The sequence below is a fragment of the Pinus tabuliformis genome, chromosome Q (genome assembly GCF_031772625.1).
Source record: "Pinus tabuliformis cultivar Carrire ecotype Pingquan chromosome Q, CPIR1, whole genome shotgun sequence".
Taxonomy (NCBI): domain Eukaryota; kingdom Viridiplantae; phylum Streptophyta; class Pinopsida; order Pinales; family Pinaceae; genus Pinus; species Pinus tabuliformis.
This window is the reverse complement of record NC_142296.1, coordinates 1,031,610,530-1,031,632,084: the sequence shown is the minus strand read 5'-3', so window position 1 is coordinate 1,031,632,084 and position 21,555 is coordinate 1,031,610,530. Positions and strand designations below refer to the sequence as shown.

The window sequence follows — 21,555 nt, the reverse complement described above, 5'->3', positions numbered from 1 at the left end:
CAAAAAAATGGAGCTGAAATGCACTTACCTGGTGCTTGAATCTTGCCAAACGCTCTACTCCCTTAGCTCCTTGCCCACAACTCAAACTATGCAAAATGAAATGAGAAACAACGTGAATGAATAAAGGAACAACGTGCTTTTTAACCCGCGGAAGTCATTTTTTTGGGATATGAATCCTAGAATCGGGATTCGATGTGCCTGTACGGGATTCGTACGAATCCTGTAATGACCCCCGTCAATTAACTTACACATTAATAAAATTTTTGTGCACATTTACACATAATCCACCACCCTGCATGGTCTGGTACATAGTTTCTTTTTCCAATTTAATGACATTTACACGCGGCAATCACAGAGAAGGTTCATGAATGGAATTATCTGGATGATTATAGTCATATTGGAAAGTATTCAGCGGAGGATAGGATATTTGTCTGCGGACATAAATGTCGCTGGCTGCTTCCGGTCCACCTGTCCTATGGCATTTATGCAGGCTGACTGGATCACGTGATAGTGGCTCCTCTGCCTTCGCGCCCTCGGGTCTCTCCCCGCATCGACGGTGGAGATGGAAAGAAGTCCATCCGAGGGTGGATCTGGCTCGAGGCATTTCATTTGGGTTTATTGTTCCAATATGGTATTCCATGTCACATTTGGTTCGGCTCTGCACTACTCCAACCTCTGCGCAGCATCGAGCAGGCTCAGAGCCCTGACTTGTCAAGGGAGGGCTATCATTTTGCTACCCGGTCGCGTTACCAGTTTGGCTTGAAGCTGTTTCTTCCCACAGCCGAGGTCTTGGTAAGCGTTCTTTGTGTTACACAATTATCTGTCTACTGTTACAGTTCGTTTTGTTACTGCTCAGGTTTATGGGCTTTAACTCACAGCAGGCTTGTGTTGCTGCCTGTAGGCATGGATGTTTACTTCTTCTTTTCCTGTAAATCATATATGGGCGCGGATGCGGTCGACCTCACGCCGACTAACAGGTATGCTCCCTGTGCTCTATACATGTCTTATTAAATCGACCGCAAGTAATGAGGGTTCTTCTGAACCAGTAGAACTGCTTATTGCCTAAGTCGGCTAAAGAGGCCCTCTGACCAGCTCCTTACAGATTTTATTTCCTCTCCTGCGTAATGGCAGAGTATTGTCCAATGTAATTATGCAAGTACCAGGTTTTCTTTTATTCTCCAACTAATGGTTTGGTCTCTGCTGGCCGAATTCTGTCATTATAATGGCCATTGCCTACCCTGTATTTACAAACCCCTGTTTAATTTTATACGTTATGGAATTAAAAAGAATAGGCCACTGTAGTAGTGTACATCTTGCCATTATTTATGTGATATATGTTATAATGACTGTGCCACTGTAACAGTGTAAATCTTGCCATTATTTATATGTTGAATGTGGTTGTTCCACACCCTCCCGTTGCCTGCGGGGTTTTGTTTCATAATGCACAGTATTCTATTTCTGTATTGTAAGATGTTCAGTATAATGTGCTCCGCACGATAGCAAGGTTTCTTGGGTTTTCACCCAGGTTTTTTTTTAATTTCTTGGAATGATACAACAGCCTCTGCGTGCTGCAAATCTCAGGAGTATATCCGTCAAGGCTATACCCTAAGTTTGACCTCGTATTTACACTCTTTCTGAGCCAGTCGATTCTGTACGGGGTCGAGTCCTGTAGAGTTTTGTTTGCAGTCATTCTTTATTTATATATATGAGTAATTTGCCTGAATTCTTATCTTGCTGTCTCCTAAGGATTTTGTATATGAACTAACCCTAGCTGTAAAGCCTGCCTCTCCACGCAGGTGCGGTCATGCCATTCAGAAATTTCTGTTTCTTTTGTTTTATATGTGTTCCGTTAGCTCCATTGTTTCAAGGTTCATATCTATACATTAAATTGTCTGTATATTTTATCTCTGTGTTAAGCGTAATACCAGATTTAAAGAAAGAGATTTTGTTGTTTCCTTTCAGCGAAATGTTATTTCTTTTCTTTATTGCATGAGCCATTTTATAGACTCTATACTATAGTTTCATGATTCTGGTTTGCTATGGTTATACATACTGCAATTTCTCAAAGAGTCCCCGTAGATTCATCCTACAGTTACCTCTCGGCATTTTTAAGAAAACAAGTTTCAGATCTATTCGCACGTGAGAACACTTTCATCAATATAAATTTCCATGGAAAAATAGTCCCTTTCCTACTCAGCTACCCATCCTGGTTTACTATAAGAAAACTTCCCTCACTCCCTTGTTCCACATTGCACACAGAATTCAAGGAGAATATAACAGAAACATTATGCAGACTTTTTTTTTAAAAATAACACAGGACATAGCTCTTACATACCTGAGTCCTCTGACTGAAAGGTTGAATTCTTATTTACCTGGAATCCTCTGTCTGATAATTGCTCCCGGCAGTTACCCGAATCAGGGTCTACTGTCTTCAATCCACCCGACCATGAGATTTGGGACGTCGAATCCTGTTCTGGGATTCGAATTCCCAACGAATTGTATCCGATTCGCAGGATTCAGATTCGCCAGGGGGTTTCAACGAATCCGGTTACTTAGGTTGTCACACTAAATCCCCTCTCTCTCCGTTTAAGCTATCTCCTAGGTTAGTTATGGGGGGTGGTCCCTAATATGGAATACTAAGATAAAATAAATGTGAGGTTCTAGTAGAGATGTTAAAGTGAAAGTGGATTACTTTTAAGAATTATGAGCAATAAAATCATTAATATATTAAAACCATAAAATTAGTGTCTTAAGATAAATTGGTCAACATGAATGAAAGATATATTTGCTCAAAACAAAAGTAGAATGCTTAAAAAAATAAAAGCAAAGCAATCTTGAAATGGAGACAAAGATGTTAGCACGATAATCTATACAAGATATAAAATGATTTTAAAATATAATCAATGCCTAAATCAAAACATATAGAGATATCTTGCAAAAGGAAAATCAATTAGTGTTCTACTTGCAAAAGGAAAATGAAACAATGCTTGCCAACATAAAATATTCAATAATGACAAGTAAAATGGACAATTGCAAGTGAAATCATAAGATGTATTAGCATGAGATGCACCTATACTAGATTTGAATGCAATTAGTCTTGGTTATTTTTAATCTAAAATGTCTAATCTAAATGAGAAGTCCTCCTCTTGAGCTCTTACCAAAGGGTAAAAATTGGGGTGACTGTAAGAAATAGGGGGCGAGGGCACAGAGGTCTCATTAACTATACGCGTCTCCTGAGTCTTACGAGCCAGTGTGTGTCTTCGCTCCTACAAGGAGACAAGCCACCTTCATAACTGCAGGGTCACACGCTTTTACCTTACTTCGTACCAGATGAAAGAACTTTCCATGAAAGTCTTTTTCTCTATACTCTCTATCAACCAAGCTTATGCTTGGAGGTTAATTTTAGTGAGGCTTGGGGCTTGGCATGGAAGCCTTCTTATACTAAAATGCTTGGATGAAATGCATGAGTGAGTGTTATTGCTTCTAAGACAGTAAAGATAATATCAATATCTTTCAATGGAAAGGGAAAGTGAAACAATTAGCTCAATGTAGCTCCACAAGTTCTAAATATGTTGCTTTGAAAGTAAATGAAATCATTGCCAAAAAAGAAAGATCCAACAATAATGATAATGCCACATAATATAAACTGACAATGATAAAAGAAATGTGCTCAAGGGACTTGTGAAACCAAAGTAGATGGATAAATTAAACTAGTTTAAGCTTGCCCAGTAAATATAAAATGCTTGCTTGCATCAAGAGAAAAATTGCATGTGTTGTAGTAGATTGCCCAATACAAGTATTAAAGAAATGGAAATGACAAACATAAACCAATCTCAAATGTATGCTAAAATGAGAATGGATGTGAGTGTTATGTTAAGAAATTAATCATGCACGAATGAGCTTAGCAATGAGATTAACAAAGAAAATTGGAGTAACTAAACTAAGAGATTAGTCCACCCACAAGCAATGATCCTCTCTCTAAATGGGGAGAAAGGATACCATGGGAAAAATCCCAAGCTCCCTCACAAGAAAAATAATCTTTTTTATTGGAGATTGGTTAGAAAGCGAGAAAAGAAAAGCCTTTTGAGAAGACTTCCCAAGGAAACCAATTGAGTGTTTTACAACATGCCACTTCCAAGGGCTAGATCTCTTCAAGTAACAACTATAGGAGTCTTTGACAAAATCTTAAAATACAAGAAACTAATTTGCAGCAATCAAATCAGCCACAAAGAGAGTTGTATTCAGCTCTAAGGAGAGAGGCTAAGCCTCCTCTAGCCTATAGCCTAGTGAGAGAAGGATGCTGCCCTCAAAGTAGAACTCAACCTTTCGAGAAATGATGCCTCAAGTACTCACAACCTCCTTGCTCAAAAGGGGCTGCGAAACAGATCCAAAATGAGTGGAAAGATGATATGTAAGAGTCAAAATGATAATCTGCAATTAGTGTACAAGAACTAGATCAAGACATGCAAGTAGAACTCCATACCTGTCTAGTTAAAAACATGCTCTAGGTAGCAAATAAAATCCTTGAAAGCACAAGATATTGATCAAGAAAAATATTGAATTTAAATATATGTGATCTTAGTAGGCTAGAGGAAAGGAAACTCCCTCTTTCAAAATCGTTCGATGCTAAGTTGAAACGTTTTGGAGTTTCCGAAACGGGTACGTTTAGAAACGTTACCTCCCAAAAAAATGGAAACGTCGGTCGAAACATCAGCGGGAATGTCATATATGTATATCTAAAAATATATATATAAAGAAATAAGTGAATAACACATTATTTTGCCAGAAGAAAGGGAATAAGACCCATATAAGACAATTTAAAAGGAAAAAGAAGTCTATATTAACTCTAATATATGATTACATGATTGTCGAGTTTTGGTCGAGTTTCGGCCAAGTTTCGGAGTTTTGGGTATGGGTACGACCCGAAACGCCGGGTTCTTTGAAGTTTCATGCAACATAGGTTTGATGAGATCATTGAGGCAAACCGATTGGGTCCTTCTATTCTTGATCTTGGGAGTTAATTTGTCTATTGGAGAGTTACCCCACACCCAAGTAAATCCTTCAACCAAATCTAAAGATCTCTACACACTTGGAAAAAGATGTTAGCAATCATAAAGGGATTAGATTATACAATGGAGTAGAAGACTAGAGATTTCACTAAAAATGTTCTAGTGCTCATCTTCCTAGAGTATTTCTCTAACCCAAAAACCATACAAGATAGCTTGCATATGTTAATCCAAACAAGTGGCAAAATGATAACTAGCATAATCCAACATACTTGTAGAATGTAAAACACAACAATTGAAATAACATCACCTCAAGCAATGGAAAGAGAACACCAACACAATAGTACCCCAAAGTCTTTTTATTATATGAAAATGAATATAAAATCCAGTAGTGTCTCCGTAAACCCAATAGCTCGTTCCAAGATACAGTATGAGAGCCAAAGGCTCATTTAAATAGAACTATGGGAGCCAATCCCATTGAAAGATGAAATGACAAGTGTAGCAATGGAGATAATCCCAATGATAAACTGAGTTTCCAAGTGGCCACATGAATGAGATCCCAATGAAGATCCAAAGGAAATTTGAATTTTCTTAGTGGCTGTGATATCTGACCAAGTGTCCAATGAATCTCTAAGTGTAGTAGTGAAAATCTCCTCTCTGGCTGAGCATAGATCCCTGTGGAGCAACTGTGTAACAAGTGTGAAGAAACTAAAGTAAATTGGAGACAAATCATCCACCAAATCTGGAAATAACAGCCACTCAAATTTGTGAATAAATTGTTGTGCATGTTCCTTCCTCCTAGCTGTACGTATCTCTTTAACTGCTGGTGGTTGCGTGTTGGAATATGAACCTGTGTCTAGAGGAGTTGAGATAAGGGGAGTTAACTCCCACATAAAACAGTTGTCAACTTGCCACGTAAAACTGCCTCCAAACTCCCACGTAAAACTGCTGTTGTGCATATCGCTGAGGTAGATAACAACGTACATGTGGATAGTAAAGTGGACAATTGGTGGAAAGAAATCTCCACAAAAGTCTCAACAAAATCGTTAATCAAATCTTTGATCCCTGCGTTGATTTCCTTGCTGGCAGCGTTGACCACTTATTTTTGTTGAGTGGAGTTTCCCTTTAGCATGTTTGTGGAGTTTCCCTGTAGCATGTTCGCGGAGCTCTTTTAATTTGCATGTGCACATTTTCCTTTGATAAACCATATGTAGAGTGGGAGGGTGAGGTGGGGTCCATTCCCCACTCACACTTTTAACTTTAGACTTTGGCTTAAATCAAATCCATTATATTTGAATTAAATCACATGTATATTTTTGGCCATACGTAGCATTTCACGCACTTTACATGATGCCTTTGACCACCCTTTTGACTTGCTTTGACTTGAATTTTAGACTTGAGCTTGTTGTACCTTATGAGGTGGGCCCCACATGCTTGCCACATCACCCTTGACTTTACATATAATTTCCATGTCAAAATTTGACTTATTTTGACTATGTAAAAATTGATGAATTTTTTCAATTATTCATTTTTTTGAATTTTTTCCACATTTTTGCCAGTATCATTAGGAAAATCGGCTTTTGAGGGACTACAAGTCGTTTTTTGACCCCCAAAGTGGGTTCTGGGATAATGCTGGGCCTCTGAGGATTAATTTCGAGTAGTCACATGCCCTAGACATTTCCTAAGGTCACTTATTTACATCATTACATAGAAAATAATTAAAAATCCCGTTTTGCGGGAAATCTTTAATTATTAAAAAATCTCACTTAGGCCTAGCCAAATTCCACAATTTTTTTGTGTGATCTAGTATGGTAATAGTCATCGACTCTAGACACTAAGATATGTTAGGGGCTCAACCTTCAAACCGTCACCCCGGCTTTGGGGTAAAAAGTGAGTGAAAAAACCCAGAAAATTATCCGCCTCTGAAAAAGAAGGGATAATTAACTAGATAAAAAAAACACTCCAAGGTGTAATCGTTCGCTGATCGAGTCCCAACATTCTAGCCCTGTTACAGGCTCAAAAACTCATCATTACTAGTATCACTTATTACAATTCCCCGCAAGGTGTGGAATCTGGGTACAAGAAAGATGATGAAAAGATAGAAGTAGAGTTAAAAAACTTTGTTGGCTGATAATATCTGATGGTACAAGTGTCGTCTGGATCATCCTTGGGCATGGAGTCTTTCATTTAATCATTAGGTGCCAATCTAGTTGTCAACAAGCCCATTGTACCAGCTGACAACCATTCATGATGCATATATGTGTAGAATCCTGATCAACTATTTGATTTAAGCTAAACATATCTCATTGATTTTGAATCATCTCTTCTGGGAGAAAGATGCCATTTCTCACAACCTAATATGGCATTAGTTTTTGATATAAATAAGTCTTCCATTACCGACCTTCTAGGATAGAATTTGACCAATAACACGTAAGACTAGAACCATGGATTTCCAGTTATTAGAGATATTTTTTGTAATCTTTGTATCTCTCTTATTCTAGTCCAAGAATGTAATGTTCCCAAGAAATTAATTGCCTAAGGGGCGAAATAGCCTATCAATCCTCGTAGGTTACAATCCTCAATAAAGGGGAAAACAACCCAAATTTTCAATGTTGGGGAGTTTTGGTGCAGTTGGGAAAAGAAACTCAAAGCTAGGGTTTGAAGTGAAATTTACTCAATCATTTAAGGAGGAGATACCCCCTTTAGGAAATTTATAAATATGAGAGGATGAATTCATTTTAATGATCGTCGGATTAGATCATTTATCTTTGTTTTCTTGAGCTTGAGGCTCTGAGGGTTTTAAGACCCCTTTTCTCCTATCAATTTTGGTGGTGAAAGATTCCACCCTAGTTGATAAACTTATTTTCTCTTATTTTTCTTGTTTCATACTTGTTTTGTTATAGGTCGTGAGAGCACTTGGTTTAGGGGTTGAGGAGTCTTAATCTGTTTTGTCACAAGAACGTTGGAATACTACTGATCTGTTTTGGGCATAATTGAGACGTTTGTATTCAAGCGAAAGGAATCCAATAAGTTTAGTTAATGACAGTCTGAGAGTATTCCTGGATAGCGGAAACATACTGAAGTTACCCTGACGGAAACCATTGGCAAAGTTCCGAACACAGCATAGGGTAGTCAATGCCCCCTTTTTGTGTTGGAAGTATCACAAAAGAATCACCAGCTGGCTCGATACATGTGGGCCATGTTTTAAAACTTCGAGTCAGGTTCAGAACTGACCGAAGGTCAGCTCTGACTCTAACTGCAACGATTTCAATGACTTGGTCGTTGTAAAAATACAAATATTTTTTTTTATGAAAAAACATAATTTTAGATATTTTCATTCATGTTTCCAAACACAAAGCATTAGAATATAGAGAGAAGACAACATATGATCAAAGTAGGCTCATGAACATATCCATTATATCAAAATGGCGCTCAATGCACTGTCTAATACATTCATGATATAGAGATCAAAACAAAAACACATAACCAAGGAAGCTCTAAATGGTCTCTACAAAAAAAGTAAACTGTAAAACATCACTAGTCACAAGTACTACTGGCTACTGCTAGAGAATCCAACATCATCTGGCTCAGACTCTGAATTAGAGTTAGACAGGGAAACCCATGGCTCCTTCTCCTCCTCATCACCATCTCCAATTGCAACTGTAGAAGTAGTAGCACTAGTAGGCGCAACAACTGCACACTGAGATAGACAAGATATGTGCTTCCGTCGTGGCTGAGTAGAGGAAGTGCCTGCAACTGGAGGACTTGGGGCTAGGACTGGTACTAGTGGATTTGTGTTCAACTGAACATTATGTTCAACTAATGCCTCCATCTGTAAATTCAAATCAAGACCAATATCCTCATCAGAATCAAACTCTGTTGGATGACTCTCCACTACCCAATCTGATGCTGGATCAATATCTTCCAACAAAATGGGATCTGTATTAGGTCTTTTGTTCAACAATTGGTTGCATCTTAGTCGGAGGTTGTATTGGACATAGACTAGATCATTTAACCATTTTGGTTCCAAATGGTTTATCTTCTTCGTGTGAATCCTCTCAAAGACAGACCAATTGCGTTCACACACAGTAGCACTACAAATTTGAGTCAAAATACGGATTGCAAACTTCTGCAATTGAGGATAATGGCTACCAAAAGCCTGCTACCATTGTGTTGCAAGAAACATAGTTGTGTAATGAGTTAGCTCAACAAATTATATCCAACTTTCAAATTATAAACAATTTAACAAAATAAGAATTTGAAAATTGAAATTTTTGTTTACCTGGCTCATCTGCTTCCCATCCTTGCTAGATTCTTGCCAAAGGTACCTATGGCTCTGCTGAAACAAGTGATCTAGGGTGTATCTCCAGTTGATCACTCTCCTTAGGGACCATGCGGTCAATGCAGTCAATCAATCAATCTCTAACCTCCGCAGTCAAAGCTTTTGCCTCCAGAGCTTTATAACGATATCTTGGGTTTAGAAAAAACCCAGCTACATGTATAGGGTGATGGAGTTGATTGTTCCATCTTTGATCAATGATTTCCCAAATGGGCCCATACTTAGCTACTCTATCCTTGTATACAACCTTTATTTTTTCCTTTGCTTGATCCATACATAGTCTCATAAATGAAGCCCATAGCCAATCTTTCCCCATCTACCAACCGCAACACCTTAACCAGTGGCTCAACAACCTTCACAATCTTTGTTGCCTTTTTCCAAAATATTTCTTCATTAACTTTCTTTATCACATCTTTGCCATCCTATTTGCGAGACCTTTGACATTCATTCCATTCATCACTGGAAAACACCCTTTGCAAGTTCCTATGTTGGGAAAGCATAGTTTGCAATGTCAAAAAATGAGTTGCAAATCTAGTGATGGCAGGCCTAATAATATCCCTACCCGTTGTGTTTCCTCTACAGGCTCAAAATAGATGAGTGATTGTAGATATATTTTGTTATGGTTTTGGTATGCTCTACAATGTTTTTGACGCAATCTATTTTGCCAATATCCTCAAGCATGAGGTCTCTGCAATGTGCCGCACATGGGGTACAAAAGATGGTTTTGTGTTTTTCCTCTAACATTTTACCAGCAAGAATATAGTTAGAGGCATTATCTGTGATGAATTGAACAACATTAGTGACCCCCACCTCTTCAACAACCTCGTCCAAAAGTTGAAACAAAAAGTGTTCATCTTTCACCCTATTAGATGCATTGACTGATTTTAGAAACATGGTTCCCTGTGGGTAAAAGATAAGAAAGTTTATGATGGTACGGTTCCTTTGATCAGTCCATCCATCTGAGATGGTACATCTTGTTTTCGCCCATGAGCTTTTGAAATATTTCAAATATTCATCAATGGAGGAAACTTCTTTTTGCAAAAGGGATCCCCTTAACTCATGCATAGTAGGGCCTTTGAAGCCCTTTCCAACAACAAATATGGCATCAAACATAGGTTCATAATATGGTGAACGAGAAGCATTGAAGGGGTTATCATCATCATACCACCATCTAGCGATGTATTTAATCACATGCAATCTCTCCCAATTCTTTCTTCCAATGGTCATGTAAAATGGGCTGCATTTGACCTCTATTAGCTCGAGGACCATGTGCACTATCAAAGGGAGAGGAGGGTGTGAACTAACTTTTGATATCACCCTTCTTTTTCATTTTACCATTACCCTTTTCTTGAATAGACTCCAAAGCGGGAGGAACATAGCGAAAGGGGTTGGCTGCATCAATGCAAGGGATAGATGAAATCCCCTCATAATAAAAATTGGGGTTGACAGCCATCATTTGTTTTATACTCCTCTTCCTCCCAATTTCAGCTTCTATTTCTTTTTGCCTAGTTGTTTCTTCCTCAAACTTCTCAATTTTATCTAGCAACTCCTTCCTAATCTCCCCAATTTGTGCTGATGGTGCTTTACATGGAGTAATTTGGCCTCTAACACCAGCCAAGTGTTGTTTCAGCCTATGAATGCCCCTTCCACCTCCTTTTCTTTTCTACGACAAAATTTGCAATGCATTTGATTATCAATCATTTCAGCGTATGCCGAAGCAACATCTTTCATTCTAGGAGCCATTTTGTGATATTTGGACTTGGAAATGAAAGGAAAAATCTGAAAATGAAAAAAAATGCTTCAATGTTCATTTCTTTTACAAAATTACTCTTTTCAATTTTTGGATTTGCACAAAAAAAGAAGAAGCAAAAACAGATTTTAGAAGTGCAAAAAAAAATCTCTAGACACAAACCGCCTCCTCAATGCTGCTCCAACCGACTCAGCCGGTTCGGTAACAAATCGGTCAGCTCGGCCGAGCCCGTGTTAAACTGGCCAAACGAACCAGCGACACCCAACGAATTTTTTTGGAGGGAAAATTGGACCCCAAACAGAATTCTAATTTGGTTTTAGGTTTTCTTTAAGGCCATTTACCTCTCCCAAGCCTATAAAAGCTACCCAACACCCTCACATTTCCTCAAACTCCACAACTCTTTCATTGCATTTGTGTGAGAATTTGTGAAGCGTTTGTGAAGAGTTGTGGAGTTTGTTTTTGTAGCAACAATGTAGAGTTTTGGGCATTCGTTGGAGCAGTAGTGAGGAGTCTTGGGCGTTCATTAGAGCAGCGGTGAGGAGCTTCTTGGGCAGCCATTGGAACAACATTGAGGAGTATGGCTCGGTCACCGAGAAGGTTTTTCTGCCGAGCCAGACCGGCCAGGGGTATGGCTCGGTCTGCTCTGCCGAATCCGAGCCGGCTCAGCTGTTTTTTAAAACAGTGCCTGTGAGAGCAATCCATAGCAAAAAAAAAAGAGTGATTGACTGAGTCATAACTCAACAGTTGGGACAAACATGTTCCAAGTACGGGAAAAAGGTTTTGATCTATCGCTGAGTAGAAGATTTAACCTTGGCGGTTCCCTGAAATATGAAGTCAAGGCTGAATTTGAATTGCATGCCTGCGGCGGTAAAACACTGCGTGAGGCACCTGTGGTTAGTTTATATGCGTGGATGTATATCTGAAGCTGGAATCGAGGATTTTAAATTGCAGTGGGGCCCGAGATTACTGACGCAGTCAAAGGCGGTACATTTAACCCGATCTGTAGTTCGTGGATTATATTTGGGAGTTAGAGTTGAAGCCAGAATACAAAACTTTGATAACGAGTCTCCTATGTATTAAAATCGCGGATCTGTGGGTTTCCTATGGCTTACTCTGTGAATGAATTCTGGGTAGTCGAATACTCTCTGTTGGAGACCTGCGTTTTCTAAGATTGAATTGAAACCGTAGCACCAAATCTGAACTCTCGGGAATTGGTTGCGGATCCTGTGGTTTTCCTGTAGTAGGTCAAAGTGAAGACTGATCCTGAGGCAGGACGAAGTGCTAAGATAGAGTAACCACCAATTGTGAATACAGGGAATTTGGAATCGTGTAAAAAGTGATGCAAAGGTTGGAAGCACACCAATTCACGAATTTGCAAACAAAAATATACGCATGAAAACAAGTGCGTTCCTAAGGCCACTGTCCAGTAAGAATTTGTATGGTTAATCATAAATCACTCGAATAACTGTTAGGGCATATTATTGCGCTGCTGCAAGTGTATGATCTGTCACAAATTGTAACTATTGAACTAGGATATGTTGGTTGGTTGGAAGTTAGTTTCTAGTAGTCTCTTGGGACAAATAACAGTGGGCACCAGAAGGGTTTACTAATTATGTTATACAGTCTGTAGGTCAATACAGTAACTAAGATCTATTGCTGTCAACTTGTCAAGTGATTGAATTCCTGTTGAATCATTAATTGTGTTTGAAAGTCCTTATTGATAATTGTTTCAAACAGAGTCACTCAGTCATGCTTTAGTTTGATATTGTTGGACATTGGAAAGTACTATTTATTCCATTATTGAATGAAGGAAGAATTTTTTTTGAAGAAGCCCTTAGTGAACAGCAATCTCCATAAAAATTGCCCTAGACTCTTACAAAGAGTGATCATGGAATGAGGTATTATTTCAAAAATCTTTGCCAGCCAGAGCTTTTTCGAATAGATGATAATGTTTGAGACTCCAAACCCCTTCACTCTTTGGCTGAGCAGGAGTTTGCTATTTAAGTAGATGATAACTTCCCTGATCTGAGTACAGATAATGGTGATGGAGGGCAACAAAATATGGCAGGAGTAATGGACACTGATGCTCAGATCAGTTTCATAGTGAACAATAGAAGTGTACAGCAGAATGGTGAACAACAAATGAGCAAGGTTGAACCATCACAGCTGGAGCAGAATGCTAATGTGGAACATGGTGAACAGAGAGAATCAGACTTCGCTACATTAGCCAATATAGATGGCCCTGATGTGATGATGAGAGATGAGGGCAATGAAACTAGAAAGAGGGATATAGAATCTGAAAGTCAGGATAGTGAGCGAATTGGTGCAACTATGGATAAAAGCATCCATAGTCTGGAAGTTGAAAGTGGAAGTGTAGGTGGGCACGAGGAAAATGAAAGGCAGGTTGGCTGGCAGGCACCAGTGGCTTCTACTTTTGATGATTTAGGCACAGCGGCTGGTGGCTTGAATTCCGCAAACATTAATAATGAACCTGGAGTTGCATGTTCTGTGACCTGTCAGTCAATTAGAGAAAACTGATGCTGGCCAAAATTCTACATCAGATGAAGCATCCGTGCCACTGCTGATTCAAGATGAGGTTGTCCAAGCTACAAACAATGAATTAGCTGAGCAAAGCAATGAAGAATCTAGAGCGAATACTATTGATCTGACATTTTTGGAAACACTTACAGAAAACCTCGTGCAGAAGTTGTAGCTTCTCAGCAAGTTCAATCTACATGACATGCAAATTATTCCCCCACTGCTGCAAAAGAATTGATTCAGAATTTCTCGCGTCATTTCCTTTGGATATCCAAGCTGAAGTTTTAGTTCAACAATGTGCTCAAAAGGTTGTTCAAATCCTGCAAGCTGAAAGCCAGCCTATGGATATGGATAGTGCTTCGATTATTGCTACTTACCCTGTTCAGCTGCATGAAGAGGTTCTTCTGACTTCTGCGGCAGCAGTTCTTACTGCTTTGTCTCCAACATCGCTGACAGAAACACAAGTGCTGAAAGAAAGAGCAATGAATGAATACTAGGTCCGTAGCTTGTTTGGAAGAGGCCATAGGCAAGGTGACAGACGCCACAATATGTCAACTGGAGATCAAACTGCAATGGACCAAGGCGGGGCAATAATGTTGGTCTTACATTGGGGCGCAAGCCAGTTGCATCCCCTGGTAATTCCATAAAGATGAAAGTTGAAGGCAATCCTCTAATACATACTGGGGCTCTGAAAGCGATGCTTAAGCTACTGAGGTTAACTCAGCCTTTGAACAAAGGGCTGCTGCAAAGACTCCTATTAAACCTGTGTGCACATAGTGCAACTCATGCTAGACATGCCGAGGTCAGAAGCAAAAGGCTTATCAATAGACACAAATGGTGCTCCATTTCAGAAATTTTATGCGTACTAATGGATTGTGGTTTGTGCATGTTCTCAAGTCTCAGATGGTGTACCACCTCTTGTTTATCGTTGTATCCTTGATATCTTGTCATACGTCGCTAAAAGTTATATATGTGCTGCTGATCTTCTTTTTTACATGGAGTCATCTCCAATGTTGGAGCAATGGAGGAGAAAGGCAAAGGACAAGTTATTGATGAAGTTCCAAATGTATATGCATCAAGGGGGGCTGAAAGGGGTAAAACACCTCTTATTTTATTTTAAAGCTCCTTAATCGTCCATTACTCTCAAGGAGCAGTGCTCATTTGGAGCAGTTTACGGGGCTGCTTGAGCTTATTATGAACAATGTCGAAATTAAAAGTATATTAGAAGTTCCCTCTGGTCAACCAAAGGATGTTTTGCAACAAGGGGAACGTGTTCAAGCTGGATGTGGGGTTCCACCTTAGACTGCTCCTACAGACCATGCAGTTGAACGTACTTCTGTTGAAGTTAATGTTGATGATCAGCTACCTAGGGGCTCAGTAGCAGGTAAAAATACCAGAAGCATAGACGCTTCAACTTCAGGTTTGAAAAGAGAAATGGTTGCATCTGAGATCTTTCTCCAACTTCCTGAGAAATAGTTGCAAAATTTTGTGTAAACTTATAGCAAAGGAAGGGTTGTCAGATACTGTGTACATCAAGGTGGTAGAAGTTTTGAATAAGTTAGCCAGTGTTGCACCTGCTCATCGAAAACTTTTCATTTCTGATCCGGTAGACTCTTCCTCTAGCCTAAGTGGTGCAGCAGTTGATGAGCTTATGATTCTGTGAGATGGAGTCAATAGGAGTAAGTACTGGTTCTATCGCTGGAACAACTATTTTGAGAGTTCTACAAGCATTGAGTATGTTAATGCCATATATTGGTACTGGGGCCACTGATGAGAAGGAAAATGAAGGCCTTTTGATTGTTGGGGAACTATATGCAGCACTTGACTCTTTATGGCAAGGATTGAGCAATTGTATAAGTGGAATTGAACTGTGATTGAGAAATATTTCTGATTTTCCTTTTGCGTCAAGTAGGAATGCTGCAGCAACTTCCATGGCACCACATCTTCCTCCAGGTACACAAATGGTTTTGCCATTTATAGAGGGTTTTTTGTTTTATGTGAGAAGTTGCAGCTAGGACCTACTGCTGTGCAACATGATCCTGAGGATGCTAGTTCAAGTGGTGTTACACAACATAGAAGAGCAGAGGCGAGTACGAAATTTGTAAACTTTGCTGAAAAGCTTCGACAGCTTCTGAATACGTTTGTATGGCAGAATCCGGGGTTATTAGAGAAGTCTCTTTCTCTTTTGCACAAGACAACTCGTCTAATTGATTTTGACAACCAACGATCATTTTTCTGCTCTCGGACTAGACAACACAGTGGGCAGCAGCAGAAGTTGTCATTGCTTGAGGACAAGCAATGTTGGGAAGGGGGGGCTGTAATGTTCCCAGGAAATTAATTGTCTAAGGGATGAAATAGCGTATCAATCCACGTAGGCTACAGTCCCCATTAAAGGGGAAAAATCCAAAAATTCCAATGCTGGGCGAGTTTTGGGGCAGCGGGGCAAAGAAACCCGAAGCTGGGGTTTGAAGTGAAATTTATTTTATTATCATTTAAGGAGGAGGGACCCCCTTTAGGAAATCTATAAATATGAGAGGATGAATTCATTTTAATGATCATCATATTGGATCATTTATCTTTGTTTTCTTGAGCCTGAGGCTCTCAGGGTTTTAAGACCCCCTTTCTCCTATCAATTTCGGTGGCGAGCGAAAGATTCCACCCTAGTTGATAAACTTATTTTTCTTGTTTCCTACTTGTTCTAGTATAGGTCGTGAGAGCAGTTAGTTTAGGGGTTGAGGAGTCTTAATCTGTTTTGTCACAACAGCGTTGGAATACTACTGATATGTTTTGGGCATAATGACATTTCTATTCAAGTGAGAGGAATCCAATCAGTTTGTTTAAGGACAGTTGAGGGTATTGTCGGATATCGGAAGTATACTGAAGTTACCCCCAATGGAAACCATTGGCAAAGTTCCGAGCGCAGCATAGGGTAGTTGGCACCCCCTTTTTGGGCTGCAAGTATCATAGAAGAATCACCAGCTGGCCCAATACCTGTGAGAGCAATCCGCAACAAAAGGAAAAAAACAAAAAGAGCGATTGGCTGAGTCTTAACTCGAAAGTTGGGACAGATGTGTTCCAAGTACATGAAAAGGTTTCAGATCTGTCGCTGAGTAGAAGATTTAAACTCGGAGGTTCCCTGAAATATGAAGTCAAGGCTGAATTTGAATTGCATGCTTGTGGTGGTAAAAGACTGCGTGGATATGTGCGAGGCACCTGTGGTTAGTTTCTATGCGTGGACATATCCCTGAAGCCGGAGTCAAAGATTTAAAATTGCAGTGGGCCTCGAGATTACTGACGCTGTCAGAGGTTGTACATTTAGCTGCATCTGTAGTTCGTGGATTATATTCAGGAGTTAGAGTTGAAGCCAAAAGACAGAACTTTGATGAAGAGTATCTTGTGTATTAAAATCATGGGTCTGTGGGTTTCCTATTACTTTGTGAATGAATTCTGGGCATTCGAATACTCTCTGAAGCCCCACTTTTTCTAAGATTGAATCGAAGCCGTAGCACGAAATCTGAATTCCTTGGAATTGGTCGCGGATCCTGTGGTTTTCCTATAGCAGGTCAAAGTGAAGACTGATCCTGAGGCAAGAGGAAGGGCTGAGATAGAGTAACTACTAGTTGTGAATAGAGGGAATTTGGAAGTCGTGTAAAAAGGGGCACGAAGGTTGGAAGCGCACCAGTTCAGCGATTTGCAAACAATAATATACCCAGGAAACGAGTGCATTCCTAAGGCCACTGTCCAGCAAGAGTTCATATGGTTAATCATAAATCATCGAATAACTGTTAGGGCATATTATTGCGCTGTTGCAAGTGTATGATCTGTCACGGATTGTAACTATTGAACTAGTTTCCGTTGGTTGGTTGGAAGTTAGTTTCTAGTAGTCTCTCGGACAAATAATAGTGGGCACCAGAAGGGTTTACTAATTGTGTTATATGGTCTGTAGGTCAGTACAGTAACTAAGATCTATTGCTGTCAAGTGATTGAACTCCTGTTGAATCATTAATTGTGTTTGAAAGCCCTTATTGATAATTGTTTCAAACAAAATCACTCAGTCATGCTTTAGTTTGATATTGTTGGACAATGGAAAGTACTATTTATTCATTATTGAAGGAAGGAAGAAATTCTGTTGAGGAAGCCCTTAGTGAACAGCAATCTCCTTAAAAATTGCCCTAGACTCTTACAAAGAGTGATCATGGAATGAGGTATTATTTCAAAAATTGTTGCCAGCCAGAGCATTTTCGAATAGATGATAATGTTTGAGACTCCAAACCCCTTCACTCTTTGGCTGAGAAGGAGTATATTTCAAAGATTTTTTCCAGCCAGAACATTTTCGAATAGATGATAATGTTTGAGACTCCAAACCCCTTCACTCTTTGGCTGAGCAGGAGTTTGCTATTTAAGTAGATGATAACTTCCCTGATCTGAGTTACCTTTCCAAAGGAAATTAAAACACGTTATCTTTATCTTCTCAAGAACCCCTTTGGGAATGTGCACTGTGTGCCAATAGTAAATACACAGGAATTTCCTTCAACACAGCCTTGACTATAGTCAATCTCCCATGCCAGGTCAGCAACCTATTACACCAGAAATGTTTTCAATTTTGCCAATAAGACAATGCCAGTCATGTTTGTTATAGCCATTTGGTTTCAGAATGATGCCAAAGGAGTTAAGGCCAACATCTAAGTCTAAATATAAGTATCGGAACGGTTGGTTCGGAAAACTTTTTATCTCGTCATTTATATTATTGAAACTGATTGTATATTTGTGGAAATTAATTTCCATTCACATAACCTTGCAAAATAAATGAAGAATATCCTGAAACTCCTCCCCTCAACCAGAAAACCGTTAGTAAAAAGTAATAAGTCCTCTACAAATAAAAGATGAGTAAGGTGCTCTTCCCCTCCAATCCTAATCACTTTAATAACTCTCTTTCTTTTGGCTTCTTGAATAGCCATGTTAAGCTACTCTACACTGCTAAACCCCTTAGCCCTGCTAAGCTCTATCTCACTTACCTCCAAATTGCGTTCTTCAACATAGATGTTGTGACTGATTGGTGAACATTCTGTCAAAATTATCCAGGACTTGCATTTGGCTCCATCTGGTTCAACTATACTAATAAGAGTACCACACTTGCCAGGTTTTGAACCTGGGTTGTTATGGCTCTGGGAACTCCAGCCTACAGCTACACTGTGGCCCAACTGACTGGGCTTCCATCATTTTAAAACTTGGATTCACTCAACATAGAGTTTTCCATCATTTGAAAGTAGCAATACAACAGATTCTTTCCCTTTTAATTTGTGTCCTTTCCTTTCTGTAAACAGTTTACCTTCCCAGGGCATAGTTTGCTTGCTATACTTTTTAGACTTACAGTTTATTAATTGCATTTATCATTTATATGTTTCTTTCAACAAAAGCTCCACATTTCTAGGTAATTATCTAAGTATTTGACATATACAGGTGGACAGGAAATTAGTGAAGCAAACTGTGATGACTTCAGTCTATGGAGTGACCTATATTGGTGCTCGTGATCAAATAAGGAAAAGGTTGAAAGAAAGGGATTTTAATGTGGATGAAAAAGCCCTTTATATTGCATCTTGCTATGCTGCTAAAGTAAGAGAAAAACAAACCTAATCTTATTAATGGGTTGAGATTACACTTCTCTCTTTATGGGCTGAATGAGTCAATTGTAATTGGACTCTTGTAATATCTTACGTAGTTCAGATTGATGTTTTGTTTGATATTTTGTTTAGTTTTTTAAAGTAATAAATCTAATGAATACAAAAAATGCGACGAGATTGATTTGCTTCAACACACAAGATTACATAATCCTCATCTAATTTCAATTCAAGTTATACTGATCAGACATGTCTTATATTTTGCCAGACAACTCTTACTGCATTGGGTGAAATGTTTAATTCTGCAAGGAGTATCATGACATGGTTAGGCGATTGTGCCAAGGTATTCTTTTCTTTAGCAAATATTTATTTCATATTGATGTTTGATACTGTTATATGTCCTATACTATCAATATAATCCTGAATCCTTTATTGATACTAATTTTTTCCATGTTGCTGGATTTTATTTTTTTTGATAAACAACTCCATACTGCTGATTGTGGTCTAGAAACTGTTCTATTATTATTTTATAGGCATGGAAGATATGTTGGATAATTGTAAAAGTAAATTTTTGGAGCTTTAATTAGAGCAATAGTTATGGGCTAAAAGTAATCTGGTTTGTGTTTGTGTTTGAATTGGGTGATTAAGAAATTCAAATAAAATTGGCCAATGCAAAGAGATATGATAAAATTCACCATTATGTTCAAGACATTATTAGATAGATATCCCACATATTAAACACATATAACTAAATTATTCAAGCTCTATAATTAATTGATAAATTAAATGAGAGAAAAATGAAATTCTAAAATTCGAAATGATATCTAATAAAGTTGAAAGCTAAAATAAAATAAAGTATAATGTAAAGTTTAAAAGTAAATTATGCATACAAAATATTACCTCTTGTGTTGAGGGTTCGATTCTCTTGCCTCATTTGAAAGTCATGATAATTTCCTCCAATGCAATGTTTTAAAACTTGGATTTGGACTTGGAAATGGTCGAGGACAACTTGGACTTGGCTTAAAATCAGACTGATTTGGATTTTATGAGTCGATTTATGAAAACATGCATTAAGTAATAAAGTTGTAATGAAAAGAATATAAGATTCCAAACCATTAGAGACAATATGCAAAGTCTTCTCATAAATATACCTCGCAATGTTGAATATATCAAAATTGGCATAGAGTGCAATACATATCTAAAACATAATAAATAATCAAGGAGGCTTTAAAAGGCCTCTATAGTCCATAAGACAAAATGCATGATGGTAGAAGCTATTGGTCTACTACATATCACTGGTCTATATGATCAATCATTAAACTCATTACCAGTGGTGGTATTAGGATCCTTGAAAGTGGGATCAAACTCATCACCGTTGCTCCAAGCTTACTTTGAATAACAATTCTTTGAGAGAGTTGTGAGACAAATTTTTTATTTTTACTTTTTTTTTTTCAATTTATTTGGGGTAGTGTTACTTGGGAGCGGGAGCGACATTTTCAAAAGCTCCCGGTTTGGGAGCAAATCCCGGAGCAATTTTTATATAATGTATATATTTGTTATATTTTGATACATATATGTCAACAAAAACATGTAGAATGATGAATTAGATATAAAAAACATTGAAAAACATAGATTGATCATTGAACCATATAACATCAATCATCTAGAAGTTATAATCTTCATCAACCACATCCACAAGTTAGTAACACACATATTACAACATGTTGAGTCTCGTGAATCATGATTCATCAATCTTAAAGTTTCAACTTCAAGCTTTCAAAATTGAAAATTCAATATATAATATTTATCATCATTGATCACCAAAGTTGTACTTGTAAGCTAAGCTTAACCATTACAAGAAGTAATATCTAACATGAAATGAAATGTTATAGAATGAATTATGAAATGAAATGAAACAACTTTCAAGTAGCGTCATATTCATAATTCAGAATCATTACCAATGAGTTATAATTGCCAACTTCAAACTTCAAACTTAAATTGTCACAGTCATATATTGTTTACAAAAAATATCATTATGATATGAAAGAGTCAAGACTCAACAGTTATGAACACTAATAGAAACTAGAAAAGACAAGTAAACTGTAAATCTACTATCTACTACTACATGTGGCCCTTGCCATGAGAAGTGTCTAATGCATGAGCAGGTCGTGGTGGTCTTCTAGGAGTCTCCCGCACAGACCGACGACCAGAACTAGAAGGCACATGCCCTCCACGTGAGGGTGTAGATGGAGGCGGCGACAACAAAGGAACAAGACTCGGAACTCGAGCACTGCTACTGGATGG

At 38.5% G+C, this 21,555-nt stretch overlaps 1 protein-coding gene across 1 annotated transcript in view; it reads left to right on the top strand.

Annotated features, from left to right (window-relative positions):
• LOC149223013 (DNA-directed RNA polymerase 1B, mitochondrial-like) overlaps positions 1-21,555 on the top strand; it is a 227,143-nt gene that overhangs the window by 143,689 nt on the left and 61,899 nt on the right. Inside the window, exons 14-15 of the mRNA XM_089385713.1 lie at positions 19,094-19,246; positions 19,520-19,594. Of these exons, the coding sequence (XP_089241839.1) occupies positions 19,094-19,246; positions 19,520-19,594 (228 nt within the window). The remainder of the gene's footprint in view (positions 1-19,093; positions 19,247-19,519; positions 19,595-21,555) is intronic.